Source organism: Trachurus japonicus, chromosome 15 (genome assembly GCF_045865225.1).
Source record: "Trachurus japonicus isolate A0001 chromosome 15, Traja_1.0".
Lineage (NCBI taxonomy): Eukaryota > Metazoa > Chordata > Actinopteri > Carangiformes > Carangidae > Trachurus > Trachurus japonicus.
The window spans coordinates 29,485,835-29,500,184 of record NC_140921.1 but is presented as its reverse complement, the minus strand read 5'-3'; the positions used below and the strand labels follow the sequence as shown (position 1 = coordinate 29,500,184).

At 43.1% G+C, this 14,350-nt stretch overlaps 1 protein-coding gene across 1 annotated transcript; it reads right to left on the bottom strand.

Annotated features, from left to right (window-relative positions):
• Positions 1-2,364: 2,364 nt before the first annotated feature.
• Positions 2,365-14,053, bottom strand: tk2 (thymidine kinase 2). The gene is made up of 10 exons (XM_085800940.1): positions 13,839-14,053; positions 11,687-11,724; positions 11,497-11,571; positions 8,568-8,621; positions 7,500-7,586; positions 7,322-7,398; positions 7,118-7,206; positions 4,598-4,677; positions 4,409-4,489; positions 2,365-2,663 (listed from the first exon to the last, which is right to left on the bottom strand). The coding sequence occupies exons 1-10, from the start codon at positions 13,996-13,998 to the stop codon at positions 2,577-2,579; spliced, it is 828 nt and encodes a 275-aa protein (XP_085657066.1). The 5' UTR covers positions 13,999-14,053; the 3' UTR covers positions 2,365-2,576.
• Between the last annotated feature and the right edge of the window lie 297 nt (positions 14,054-14,350).

The following is a 14,350-nucleotide window of genomic DNA, read 5'->3' as shown; positions in this document are numbered from 1 at the left end:
ATTAGAATAAATAAAAGAGGGGATATACATGATAAAAGGAGCTAATATTAGATATGATACGATAAGAAAAGATAGGATAAAAGAGTTAAAACAGAAGAAGGCATAAAAGTAAAACTAAGAGTGTCTGAGTAAAACTGTGAGATAAAATGAGGCAATGGTGAAAGAGCGTGACAGTGATTCTAAAAGTAGAATGGGAAACTAAACCAACTAAGAGTAGGGGTGCATTAAGATGAGGAATAAAAATGATAGCAAACAAAAGGAAAACAATAAGACCATAAGAAGAGGATGACAAGTCTGTGAAAGTGATATCATTGAGTGACACGTCTTATCTCCTCAGGCAGGACGTTCCAAAGCTGGGGGCCTCTGATAGTAAAGGAAGAAGAAAAATACTTCATTCATCCCCTGGAGGGAAATTCAAATTGTCCAGCAGCTTCCATAACCCAAAATGATATGATATAAATGCCAAGTAAAGTACAAGTTGTTCTTGTTGCAACAGTCTGTGAACACCCCCACCAGGTCCCTGTATTCATCTTCCTGTCCCTTATCGTCAGAGTACTTCTGAACATGGCAAGATTCAGATTTAATTGTAAAATGTGTAGTGAACAGTGTAAGGAGCTAAGGTAAGCACAGTACCCTGTGGTACTCCCACGCTGCTCACCACTGTGTCAGACATGCAGTTCCTCAGCCTCACATACTGTGGCCATCTGTAAGATAGTTATAGACCCACAAGATGATGGTTGGATCTACACCCATCTCCTCCAGCTTTCCTCTCAGAATTCTGTCGATGACACTGGAGAAGTCAAGAAACAGCAGTCTCACATATGGCCCAGGTTCATCCAGGATGGAGTAAATCCCATGCAACATGCAGATGATTGCATCGTCCACGCCAATGTTGCAGGGGGTCCACAGAATGCTGGGCTTGTGGTCTCAGGCAGCGTAGTAGTCTCTCCAGACTAGTCTTCATAATATGAGAAGTCAGGGCTACTGATTCCTGCTGGCCTCCCCACTTTGGCAACCGGCACCAGGCACAAGGTCTTCCAGAGAACAGGGATCTGGTCTGTCTGAGGTCCCCTCCCAAGGATCTAAGGCAAGGCAAGGCAATTTTATTTGTATAGCCCATTTTTACAGTCTGTCTCAAAGGGCTTTACATCCCATCATAACAACATCCTCTGCCCTTACACCCTCACATCCACTGAGGAAAAACTCCATGGAAAACCCTTTTAACAGGGAAAACCAGGAGAAAGCTCAGGGTGAGCAACAGAGGAGGGATCATCACCCAGGACGGACAGACGGGACAGAGATGTTGTTACAGACAAGAAAACAGTTTATAACACAGAATGTGAGAAACATGGAAATGTTAACAACAGCTGAAGGAGGAAGCTTCTGGTAGGCAAGGGAGGCAGGGAGAGCAGGGCAGCATAATGGGAGGACTGGATGGCAGACTGGTTCATGGGAAAGGAGGGCAGGCCGGTTTAACAGCAGGGGGAAAGGGGGGCGATGAGGCAGCGGTCGGTGCAGAGAGGCTGCGGACTGGCTCACAGGGTGTCAAGAGTTCCAATATATGTGGCACCTGCTCATCTTAGTGAGCTATATGATGCCCTGAAATGATACATTTTATACAGTTTTGTCATTTGAACCATTTCTTTAAAACAAAAGTCTGACTCAGTGCCCCTGAAAAATGAGAATGATCAATATTCAATATTATTTAAGTATTCTTATAAAAATGTGCTTTCTTCTGAAAACATTTAATTGAAATAGATAGATTTTTCTGCTGTTTCTGGATTTAAATTTTAATGTATTTTAGCAACACAACAGCAGGACTTATACTAAACACAGCTTTTTGTCTCAGTAATTATGTCAAATCTGTCAAGAAACAGTGTTGCATTGCAAAAGTGAATTACATGTATTCCACATTTGAGTCCAGATTTATTTCCCTCTATATAGTCAGATTTTTATGAAAAAATACCAAGTACACCACTTGACATTGCACCAAGTGATGGTGGTGGTGGTGTCACATCATGTGGATGTTATGAAGGTTAAACACTTGGATTAAAAATCACAACTCAGGATTTTCTGAAAGAACTGTTTATTAAAGGCAAAACAACAATTAAGAACAAAGATTCCCTTAAGATAGAATAAATTAATGACAGAATAACAGTTCAACTATACATTATGTATTATTCTTCAGGTCCTGACTTCACCTGCCTCTCTCTGAGGGCGTTACAGTACTGGCTCAGCCCCTGCTTTTCCCTCTGGATGTGTAAACTTCACTTTATTGGAGCAAACTGATAAACATGAACTGGAATGACTGGGCTGACTGTGACCTGTGTGAGCGGCTGATGGAGCAGTGTCCTGTGTTTCAGTGACAGACTGGAGCTCAGTGGAATGTGTCAGTTAGACTCAAGTTTGATCGTTTAGGACAGAAAGCTTTTAACGTGATGTAACTGAGAACTTCTAGGTGTAAAGAAAAGCAGCAGCTATGAGTTAGCACAGGAACGACTGTAACTGTAAGAGTAAATGTAACAGATCAGTGTTGATGCATAACCATTTTGTTGTGTGTGTGTGTGTGTGTGCAGCTAGACACTGCTAGTAGCTAGGATCTTATCCCGGTTTTCTTCATACTTGTGCAGCATCTTCTGGAGGTCGTGGTCTGCAGGAATCACCTGTGCGCACACACACACACACACACACACACACACACACACACATAGACAAGGAAATAAAGATGAGAAATAAAGAAAAAGGTTATAATCGTCTTTTAGTGATCAGTCGTACATGTGGAGCTTTTCAAGGGAAACTATGCAAGTCTGGTTGCTTTTGCTCTGTGTTGCTAACCCTCCACCTGGCCATGTGCATTTGTTTACAACAAAGCCAGCGAAAAATCAATACATGGAGCGGTGGATAACGTTATATAACATATACGATGTTACAACATGTATATTTGTGTGTAGTCTTAACAAAGGATTTTGGGTTACGGAGCGCATTTGTGTCGCGGTGCGTGGGGAAGAGAGCTGGGACACCGGGGCGGTGACCCAGTAACTACACTGATGTTGCAAAGTTGGTTTTCAGCTGTGAGACGCCAGGTGAAGACAGAGAGACTCCGTTCTCACTCCTAACAAGTCACAAGTCATGTAGTTAACTATCACAATTACTCCAGAGCTTTTTATTTAAAGGTATAATCTGTAGGAATTCCCCCCATCTAGCGGTGCGGTTGCATATCTGAACGTATTCTTTTTTTTTTTTTTTTTTTTTTTTTTTTTTTAATATTTTTCGGCTTTTTGCCTTTATTTGATAGTGATGATAGTAGAGATAGACAGGAAATGGGGAGGCAGAGAGAGGGGGAACGACACGCAGGAAAGGTCTGCCCGACGCGGGATTCGAACCGGGGACGCCTGCGGCGAGGACTGTAGCCTCTACATGGGGCGGCCGCTCTACTCACTACGCCACGCACCGCCCCCTGAACGTATTCTTGATGTTGCATTCAGGTGAAATGGGGCAGACGTCAGACAGACAACAGACGCTGCATGTAACAGGATAAACAAGCGTCTATGTAAACAAGTGGTCCGCCAGCACGAGGCAAAACAATACAGGCCTGACAACATGTTGTCATGGTGATGTGGTATTGTTTTACCGTCTTTCTCTGGTGGAGTAAAATGACATCCGGTTGGTTTGCCAACGGCCGTCTGCCTAACTGCACCTGAATGCAACACCAGTGCCTCCTCTTCCTCACACTACACAGTGGTGACAGTTTTAACAGGCCGAGCCCACAGCTCCGCTCAGTTTCCGTGGTTACCTACGGTCACGCTGCCACTCAACGTAAAAAATGGCGATGCAACATGGCCGCCGGCGCCTCGGTTCGGTGCGTCGCCCACTTATGTATTTGTAACGACTTGTAACAACTCATTCTAAGGAACCAGAAAGCTTTCATTTGTATGTGGGTCTGATTCCACTTCAGTGAAATACAGATTTATGAAAGACAGATTTGATTTTTACTAATAAAAAGCCAAATAAGTTACATACTGGGGCTTTAAGGTAAAAATGCAACATAGCCACAGGAAAAATCATGCTTATTTCCTCTTTAAACCACAGAGTCCACCTTAAAAAGTGAAAAAGCTTATAACTGTAAAAAAGGTCGACACTGACAATGAGACACCAACTGAGTGTTACTATGATAAAAATCAGACTTTTCTGGGTTGAGAAATGGGTGAAACATCTGGAATAATTTAAGAACACATCCCATACTAGTATACATAAATCATTTTGAGACATTTTAATACAGAACAGATGTTTATTCTAACATTCTAGCTCACTCTGTTGGTCCATGTGGTCACCTGAGACCACCTGGACTCGCGTGCTGGATATAAACTGTCTACACAAACCAAAGTACAGAGAAGAGTCTCTCTCTCACCAGGACCGGAGCAGGGAGCGGGGCCGAGGTCTTCCTGATGAGCCAGTCCTCATGCAGCTGGTGGAGAGACTCCAGATACTCCTGGTGGACACACACACACACACACACACGGCAGCACATTGGTGACCAGTTGGGTGAGCCGTTGATTCATTTCCCTGAGGCTGACTGACAGTTTGCCGGTCTGCTCACCAGTGGAATGACTTGCTCCTCCTCTCTGCATCGCTCCTTCAGCCTCTGGTGGCAGGTCTCAGGAGACGTCTGCAGGTAAACTGGAGCCACAGGGAAGAGTCACGTCAACAGGCTGCTGCAGCTTCCAACCTGGTTATCAGTCAGGTCAACAGGCTGCTGCAGCTTCCAACCTGGTTATCAGTCAGGTCAACAGGCTGCAGCAGCTTCCAACCTGGTTATCAGTCAGGTCAACAGGCTGCTGCAGCTTCCAACCTGGTTATCAGTCAGGTCAACAGGCTGCTGCAGCTTCCAACCTGGTTATCAGTCAGGTCAACAGGCTGCTGCAGCTTCCAACCTGGTTATCAGTCAGGTCAACAGGCTGCAGCAGCTTCCAACCTGGTTATCAGTCAGGTCAACAGGCTGCTGCAGCTTCCAACCTGGTTATCAGTCAGGTCAACAGGCTGCTGCAGCTTCCAACCTGGTTATCAGTCAGGTCAACAGGCTGCTGCAGCTTCCAACCTGGTTATCAGTCAGGTCAAGGGAGTTCATCACACATCTGCACTAGCTGGTCTCAGATGAGAGATGGTCGAGATGATTTGCCAATAGATTCAGTCGATTTACTGTGACAGAGTCTGGATGTTTTCATAATGAACCATTTTGCAGTTAGGCCTGTCACAGTGATTACATAATCACCGTTACAACACCGTTACAACACCGGTACCGTTACTGACAGTAAGATGCGTCGTTACTCAGCGTTGCTTGACTTAAGAAGTACCATCAGAAAAGAATACACCTGTTTAGAGAGGAACTATGCACAGGGTTAAACAGGAATCTTGAAGTTAATTCTAAAACCTTTTTAAGACTTTTTCAAGACCTTCTCAATATTTTTCAACACCTCACCGCCACTTCAAGCTGTAACCATTTACATCAGTGACACTTTTAACTCAACGGTTTTAGTTTGTGATAAAGACTAGAGACCACTATGATACAACAGAATTCAAGGCTAGGATAATAAATCAAAGGCAAAGTTTATCAAAAAACAAACAAACATTGCTCCACTCTCAAAAAACAAAAACAACAATCTTCTTTTCTATTTCATGTACTGGTTCATCTTTGTTTTTTAATAAAAATGAATAAATTCACACACTTTTACAATGTTTTTTAGGACTCAAACTCTTGGACAGCTAATTCAGAAAAAATACCTTCAAAATTTAAGACTTTATAAAGTCGTGAAAATACTTTTTAATACTTTTTAAGGGTCTTAATTTTCCCAAAATTGATTTATCACCTTTTAATACTTTTCAACCCTGATGCAAGTGTAATGGAAAATTTTGATATTAACCCATATTATGTTTTACAAGTGTTGTATCATCATGATTGTGATATGTGGTACTTAGTTAATCCCTTTGAAGACAGACAGCAGAGAGTTTCACTCTGGACAGGTTAAAGGTCAGGAGCCAGAGAGGCTCCTACCACAGTGTCCTGTGGAAATTTACAAGGGATCGTTGTGTCCTGGTGGTGAGGCTGGGCAGAACCACCGGAGGTGCCATATTTTATCTATTGGTATGTGTTTGGGAACTATAAAGATAGTGAGCCTGAGAACATCTTCAGTTACCTCACCCACTGACCGTGTGCTGTTCAGCTGTACGTCTGTGACTCCATTCATGAATGTTTATTAAAACTCAAGAAAGACAGCCGACGTGTGAAGCTTTTCTTTTTAATTCTTCATTGAACCAAGAGAACTAATTTTTGCCACCACACAAGTCTGGTCACTTTTCCTCTGTGTTGCTAACCCTCCACGACGGTCATGAAGGTCCAGTTTACCATTCATTGCAATACAAATAATTGCGATTAATGATTTAATAGCCTTTTTCTGATCATTTTATGCCACTATTATAGTATGAGAAAAAGCAGGGTGGTTGTGCGCACATCCAATGCCTATTTTAGGCCAGGTGCCGGACAGTCAGGATAATTGCAAAGAAAAAAGGGAATATCCGCACACTGATTTAAGCTCCCATTTATTGGATAGCCTACTTGCTGACAACGTTTCGACCATAATAATAGATAATAATAATAATAATAATAATAATAATAGATATATACACCTTATGAAGAAGAAGAGGCTATGCAACTGAATCCATGATGCTAATGTCAATAGATGCTCATTGAATATTAGAGATAAACAGTGGCTCCGTTCATGTGTCATTAAACCATAGAAGAAGAAGAAGGGGACGCAACATGATGATGTCATTAAAAGAGGACCAGTCAAACCTCAAATGGAAATCTGTAACTTCTGTTAGTTTAATCCAGCTGTTTTTATACAGATGAATGGAAATCGTTTTAACCATTGTGCAAAATAATGCGGTTGTGGTCAGATCAAATGATCACAGTCAGGAAACAGTAACTTTTTTGATTACTCGTTACTGGAAAGAAAAAGTATCGCATTTTATTTTAGTGCCGTTATCCCCATCACTGATCACCAGTCTTGACACTAACTACAGCCACGGTTTCATGTCTGTTCAGTGTTTGTGTTGTTCTCACCGATCAGATCGACAGAAATGGAAATGTTGGACGTGATCCAGTTGAACCACTCGGTCAGAACAGCGAAGTCCACCTCTGGCATTTTCCCACTGAAAGAAAAATCAAACAGCAGGAGTGGGAACACTGTTGAGGTCGTCACGGATGATTCATAAAACTGACATGCATAAAACTGTTGGCTCTCACTTGTTTCTTAAATGACAGTACCTTCTGAAGAGATTCTCCACAAAGACGTACTTTGCGCTGAAGATGGACCTCTCCATCATGGTGATGGGAGCCGCCGACTGAAACCGAGCAATGAGAGGGTTTGGGCACAAAAAAGGCTCATTTCCTGATGTGTAGCCTACAATAAAGTGGGTGTGTTTCCAGGCAACAGTGCACTCACTACGGACAGGTGTCTCTGCAGCATGGTGAGCTGAACGTAGGTCTGCAGTGTGAGGCCCCAGCGCTCAGGGTCCTGGTACATCAGACCCTGCAGGGACAGAGACAGACCTCATCTTAGTGTAGTCTCATCAAAGGAGACATATTATGGAAATATTATGGAATTTAACATATATTTGGGTGTTTGTCTCCAAAATGTGAGAACTGACAAATAAATCTGTAATTTTCAGGCTCCCAAACCTTTCATATTTAGTGGAATATACAAGGACATGTTCTCAGGAAAGTGACAATGGATGCTCATGAAGGACCAGGAGGACTGTCCTCTACCACACAAACTGTGTCCTTCGCTGACTCTTGTTGCTCACCCGTATGCATAAATGGTTGGATAAACAGGAAAAAGACTATAGGAATTTTTTTTCAATTTTGTATTTTTGTGCTGTTGATTCTGATGGAAAATGCCTTTTCCAAACAAAAGAAAAAAAAAGAAAAAAAATTTTCAGGCTCCCTCGGTTGAAATCCATGTGGTTTTATGAGCTGCTCCCTCTGTTGTCTAACAATGATGTAACTAGTTTTCAAATTTGCATAACCCCACCCCTACCTGGTAGCAGTAGAAGGGGGCGGGGCAAGCAGTGGCTCATTTGCATTTAAAGGGACAGACACTGAAAGCAGCCGGTATGACGTGTTTACATGTGTATGGCTCCTCTAACATCTGTTCTTGTGTTTGGAAACTACTAGAATTGACATCAAGTCATCCTCCCTATGCAGATCAGTCTGCAGGGTTAGTCCTGCTCTGTGCTCCAGATTATAACCAAGTCAACAGTGAACAGTCGTTGAATAAAGTCCGTATTGCCCTTAAATACAACTTGAACTTCATGAATCCCAGACTGACTCCATAATGTTGAGATCAAGAAAAAAGGTTGGAAACCACATAATGGGTAAGAATCTAAACATCTGAAGTGCCTAAAACCTTTGCACAGCACAGCACGTTGAGGCTGTGACCTGTTACACAGGTGTGATGTCATGTGTCGTGTGTGCGCTCACACTACAACAACAGTGTTGTCGTGCACAGTACCAGAGGGTTGTGTCCATTTAGGTCCCTCCATTTAGCCACTGGTTCTGTGAGGACCTGAAACAGACAAGAGAGGAGAGGAAAGATGTGTTCATGAACCGTACACTGTTTTGTTTTTTTAAACCAACTTTATTTACAACACACAGACAAAACACTAATCAAAACCATAGAACAATAATAAAATAATAATTCATTAAACAACCGAGTAAGGGGCCAGAATAAAAAAATGTGTTGTTATGATGAGAAATTCACTACAGTTGGTTTTCATGGTGACTCCTGGCTGGATCTGAAGAGAACACATCTGATCTGAGCTTCAGTCCATCAGATCATGTCATGAACATGAAACAGCTGCTCTGTTGTTTCTTAATTGTGTGTGTGTGTGTGTGTCCTGGGGGAAGCTATAATGGTGCATCACTTTAAATATCGCTGCAGCGAGGCATTGTGGGATGGCATTCCAGTCTTTCCTCTGCTAAAAGAGGAAATACAACAGGAAACACAGCGGCTCCTGGCTCCTGTTAGACACTTCAGCTCATTTCAACCAATTTGGAACTTTTATAAGAAGAAAAAAAAAAGACTCATCCACAGCCATGTTTTTAGTGTATCGCCTTTCATCCAAACTCAACCCCCCCCTCCCCCATGTCAAAGGTATGGAGGCCCTGAGGCCCAACGCACCGCAACTGAATTAAACAAATGTGCTGCAAATACACACAAAACAACCAAATAATGTGTGTTTGTGTCTATTTGTAGCAAAGGTGTTGACTGAATTTGTGTATCTGTTTGCAGTGTGTTGAGCCTCAGGGGCCACCGTACCAATGGCAGTTATTACAACTCAGGCCAGTGTGTGTAACAGTAAGGCGAGGCAGGTTTATTTGCATCAGCCATCTTTGACAAACAGTTTATCTCAACGGGCTTTACACAACATCATAACAACATCCTCTGCCCTCTGAGCCAACAAAGACAGCAACAAATTGACATTCAGTATGTTGTAAAAAAACATGAAAAAAATGAATAAATAAATAAAGGAAAAGAAAATCTTATTAGGGTTTTACTACTAAACACGTCTTGCTTCTCTTTTTGTGTGAAACAAAAATTGGTGGAAGCAACCTTTTTGCCTGTTATTGACTATGGAGATGTGCTGTATATGAATGCCTCTGCTCATTGTCTTCACATGCTGGATAGTGTGTACCATGGGCCACTGAGATCCATCACCAACTGTCGTCCCCTTACTCCCCACTGTGTACTCTAGTCTAAAGTTAACTGGACGTCCCGATGCCTCAGTCACTAGTATGTGCTTATTTCTGGCTATCACTCCCTCCTATCTGTCTTTTAACAAGGAAACATGGAACTCACAATCTCCCATCTTCAGTTACTCTGCAAATTTGTAGTTCCCAATGTAGGAACTGAACTGGGCAAGAAAGCGTTTAGGTTTCTGGCACCTTACACTTATTAATTACAGTCTGAACTCCTGTGTCATTGCAGTCTAGCTTGTCTGTGTGCAAGTGTTTTGAGAGCAGGTTTGTTCGTCTAATCTGTTGTTTACTGTTTTTAATGTGTCTATTGGCGCTTTTCCACTACACAACCACGGCGCGACACAGGTGCTTTTCCATTACAGCTGAGTTCTTCATAGTTCCTCCACAGCGGGGACAGGGTCGTCATATCAAGGCGGCTACGTCCACATCGTCTCGCTCTCTTTTTTCAATCCTCTTGTCGGCTCCAAACTCACTCGTCTGCACCTGGATTACGGACTACAGAGTGGTTTTCTACACAACTGACATTTAGGTAAATCTCATGAAAGAACAACAGCAGTCTCAGTACAGATCAGTGGGCGCTGTTGTCCGTGTGTTTTTAAAATTAGTTTGATTCTCCACGCTGTGCCCAATCAGTGGACGGCATGTTTTAGTATCGCTTGGGCTCGCTTGGAACCCGGACTGAGGTGTTACCAAAAAAGTACCAGGTACTAGGGCAGTGTTTTTCAACCTAGGGGTCGGGACCCCAAATGGGGTCGCCTGGAATTCAAATGGGGTCACCTGAAATGTCTAGTAATTGATAAGAAAAAATATTGATAAATATATCTTTAAAGGGACAACAAGGAGTTTTGGAAAGCGAAGTGTTTTCACACTACATTTACCATGAGCCTCCGCGCGCACGGTGAAATTCTTGGACCATTCTTGGCAAGAATGTTTTCATTCATCAAGAATGAAAGTCAGAGGTTCGAAGACGATCACATACCGTCGTAGTTCCCACCATAAACGGCGATTCGGTGGCGTTATTCCCATGACCTGCTGGGCAGCGTCCGCGAAACCGAAAGTAAAGAAACGCTGGTCGGCTCGCCCAGCATTTCCACCATTAATTAAAATAACAAAATAACGATACAGATAAAACAATATATTTATCTAAAATGGAGCCATTAACAAGTGGTAACGTAGATTCATCCACATTAATATGAGACTTTTTTATAACCAAATACAAACTCCTCGTTGTCCCTTTAACTGATTATTATTCTTTTAAACATTGTGAATAAAAACACCACACACAATCTTAAACAACTGTATTTTATACTTTCACTTTCTCGAATATAAATCCAGTGCATGCAGCAAATAAAAATATCTGAGCTGACGCATCTTGATTAACGGCCACGATCACATGACTGCACGTGATCGGGGGTCGCCAGAAATTTGTGATGTCAAAATGGGGTCACGAACCGTACCGTGCCGTACCGCGCTAGTGGAAAAGCGCCATATGTTGGCTGCCCTCTTGGAAAAGAGATCTTTGATCTCAATGGGACTAACCTGGCTAAATAAAGGCCAAATAAAAGATGTTGAGTACAGACAAGAACACGGTTTACAACAGTAGGAGTGGTACTTCCTGGTAGGAGCACACATACATTTTCTACGTACGACTGTAAAGTGGAAGAACTCAGCTTTTGTTTTACCTCTATGTCACTGGTTTTGCTGAAGTACTCCAGACATGTCGTCTTCCCGCTGGCAATGTTCCCCTCCACACAGATCTGAGAGCAGTGGCAGAGGGACACATGGGACAGACCATCAGGACGTTGTTGTCAGTTGATGTACAGTAGAAGCTCTGATTTGAGTGAAAATAAGAAGTGAAGGTCAAAGACTCACCACTGGTTTCTTCTCCTCACCGCTCCGCACCAGTTTCCCTTGGGAGGAAGACAACATAGTGAGACAAGACGTCAGTTCTCACAAAGTCCAGTCAGGTCAGCAGCAGGCTGCGGCGGGGGCAGAGGGGCAGAGAGCACAGCACAGCACAGCAGGCAGGTAGGTAGGTTGGTTGCAAGGTGTTAGCAAGTGCACAAGCTTTGATTTTTATCCAAAGTCCACACTTTAATGGTCAGTGTCATCATGAGTGGAGGCAGAGGAGGAAAACTGGTGGTGAGGATGTGACAGGACAGGGATGAAACTCCTGGGAATCCATTCAGTAGAGAACATATTTCCTTTTTCTTTAAGATACTTTAAATATATTTATGGCTGTCATTTTTTTGGCAAATAGCCTATATACGGCTGGTTTTTAATTCCAGTGTTGAGTGGGTGGGTTCTCTTCACAAGCCCTTGTGGGTTTCTTCTTCCCACCTGTGCATCTTTCTTTCTTTTGTTGTTGTTCTCTATTTTTTTTAAATCAAATTTATTTATTTTATTCATTTAACCTTTATTTAACCAGGCAGAGTTCTTATTTACAATGATGGCCTGACAATGCTGGCCCAAGGGCCATGGGTTTGAATCCTTTGCTGCCTGGCATCCACTCTGTCTCCCTCTAACCTTTCCCTGTCTCTTCTACTGTTCTATCCAAATAAAAACAAAAATGTCCAATGTTTAATTATATGAGGTGATGAGTTTGCAAGAATTAAATAAAGAGTATTTCATCATATTGTGTGTTGCTTTGATGATTAAGTGTAATTGGTCTGAAGTGGAGCATCTTATATGTGGCAGTCTGAGCTTATTATATAAGAATTTATTTAGGAAACATGGACAGGAATTGTAAAGACTGGAAATAAAGATGGCAGCAGCCTCAGTGACATTACCTACAGGTTTCTGAAGAGAGTTTGAACTTCAGAGTGAGTTGAGTGGTGACTTAATTACCCCCCACCCCCAACTGCCAGCTCATCTAAAAATGGTTTAAGAGCTGGGGCGTGTGTGGCTCTCTGCTGCATGTTGGTTTATAATTAGGATTCGTTCACCCACCTGCCACTCAAAGAGGACATGCCCTCGACTCTACATAGTTTTGGTCCTTAAAGCAGAAGTAAGTGATATATTTGTGTTAATCTAAGTCTTAAATAGTTAGGCTATATCTTCCGACAGCAATCACTTCTATAGAGTGTTTGGTCTGAAACACGGGTCTGTCAGTCACTCTGCTCTGCTCTGAGCCCAGGAGAAAACATTTATCATATCCTACAGTTTTTATCCAATGAGGAGAGAGAACGGCATGCAGGGCTGTGTGTGCAGCCAAGGGACGCAGTGAATGTGGTGACGTAGGGACGAGGACTGTTATGGTGCGTTCAAGGCAGCCCGTAACTCGTGTTTTTCCGACCTGTGAAGTGGTACCAGTTCGATCTGGTACGAGTTCACGGGTCAGAAGTTACGAGTGGCCGTTATAGTGACTTTCACAGGTAAAACAGGTCGGAAAAACACGAGTGGGTTGCCTGGAACGCTACAAAGTCGTAAGTTGTGACTTGAAGCTGTAATTTACGGTTTCAAAAGCCTGCCTGAAACGCAGCATTAGCGAAAACGACCGGACCACTTACTTCTGCTTTAATACAATATAAACATGTGAGATAGTTTTGTACCAGACTGAAAACAATGCTGAAAACATGTTTATTTCTACTGTAAAGTTAAGTTGGACATTTTAACATGGGACTCCATGGGGACTGGCTCACTCTAGTGGTCAGTGGAGGAACTGCAGACTATCGTACCCGTTGTTTTGTAATGACGCAGTTCACATGTGGTCTCGGGTGCTTCAAGTTCAGTTTATCATATCAATCAAATTCAACGCACCACAGTCTGACCGAGAAAATATATGAATGTTAATAATACACCATTAAAGTTTATGTGTGACTGAGTGAACTGTCACTGCTGAGCCTGGGTTGTATTGCATCATGCTCTGGATAGGCAACAAGAGGGGGCGGATGGATGGTTTCATAAATATAACAACATCAGACACACTGCCGTTTACAAAACATGAACTATGTGTCAGTAGCAACATTGAACACTTTAGAGCAGCTGTAGATAGATGTATGATGATGTCTGGCTCCACACTGACCTGGAGGACGGTGCTGTGTGCCGCTGTGAGCCCAGCTCCCTCTCCCAGCACCGAGCCACACAGCGCGGGAACAGCCGGCGGCCGTCACCGCAGCGCGGGGAGCCGACAGCAGCCGGACGGTCCTCGACAGCAGCGCTACACCACCACCAGCTACCGACATGACGCAGCGCACACAGCCGAGGAAGGTGAGCCGCCGCTGGGCTCGAGTCCAAGCAAACGTCTCTGTCGCTACCGGATCTGTGACAAAACTGGTCTGCGCATGCGCAGACCGGCCGCCATCTTGGACAGCTGCCTACGGCAACACCACTTGGACAAACTTCATTTGGGCACTGCCCGATTTGCGTACATGCTTAAAGTTCTGTGAAATTAAAATACGGTACTGTGAAAATGATTAAAAAATAAAATAAAATAAAATAAAATAAAAACCGCGGAGGTCCGTCATAAGACAGCCACGGCAGACTCGTTTATTCAGTGAGTGTTGTGGTAGTTGTGATTGTTTGTGGTTGTCATGG

What these genes read in the sequence shown, in the direction of transcription:
- tk2 (XM_085800940.1), bottom strand. Translation starts at nt 13,998, where the DNA reads ATGTCGGTAGCTGGTGGTGGTGTAGCGCTGCTGTCGAGGACCGTCCGG. An exon ending in CACACAGCACCGTCCTCCAG is followed by an intron (nt 11,725 to 13,838) that starts GTCAGTGTGGAG and finishes CTTCCTCCCAAG; the next exon opens with GGAAACTGGTGCGGAGCGGT. An exon ending in TAAATGGACACAACCCTCTG is followed by an intron (nt 7,587 to 8,567) that starts GTACTGTGCACG and finishes CTGTCCCTGCAG; the next exon opens with GGTCTGATGTACCAGGACCC.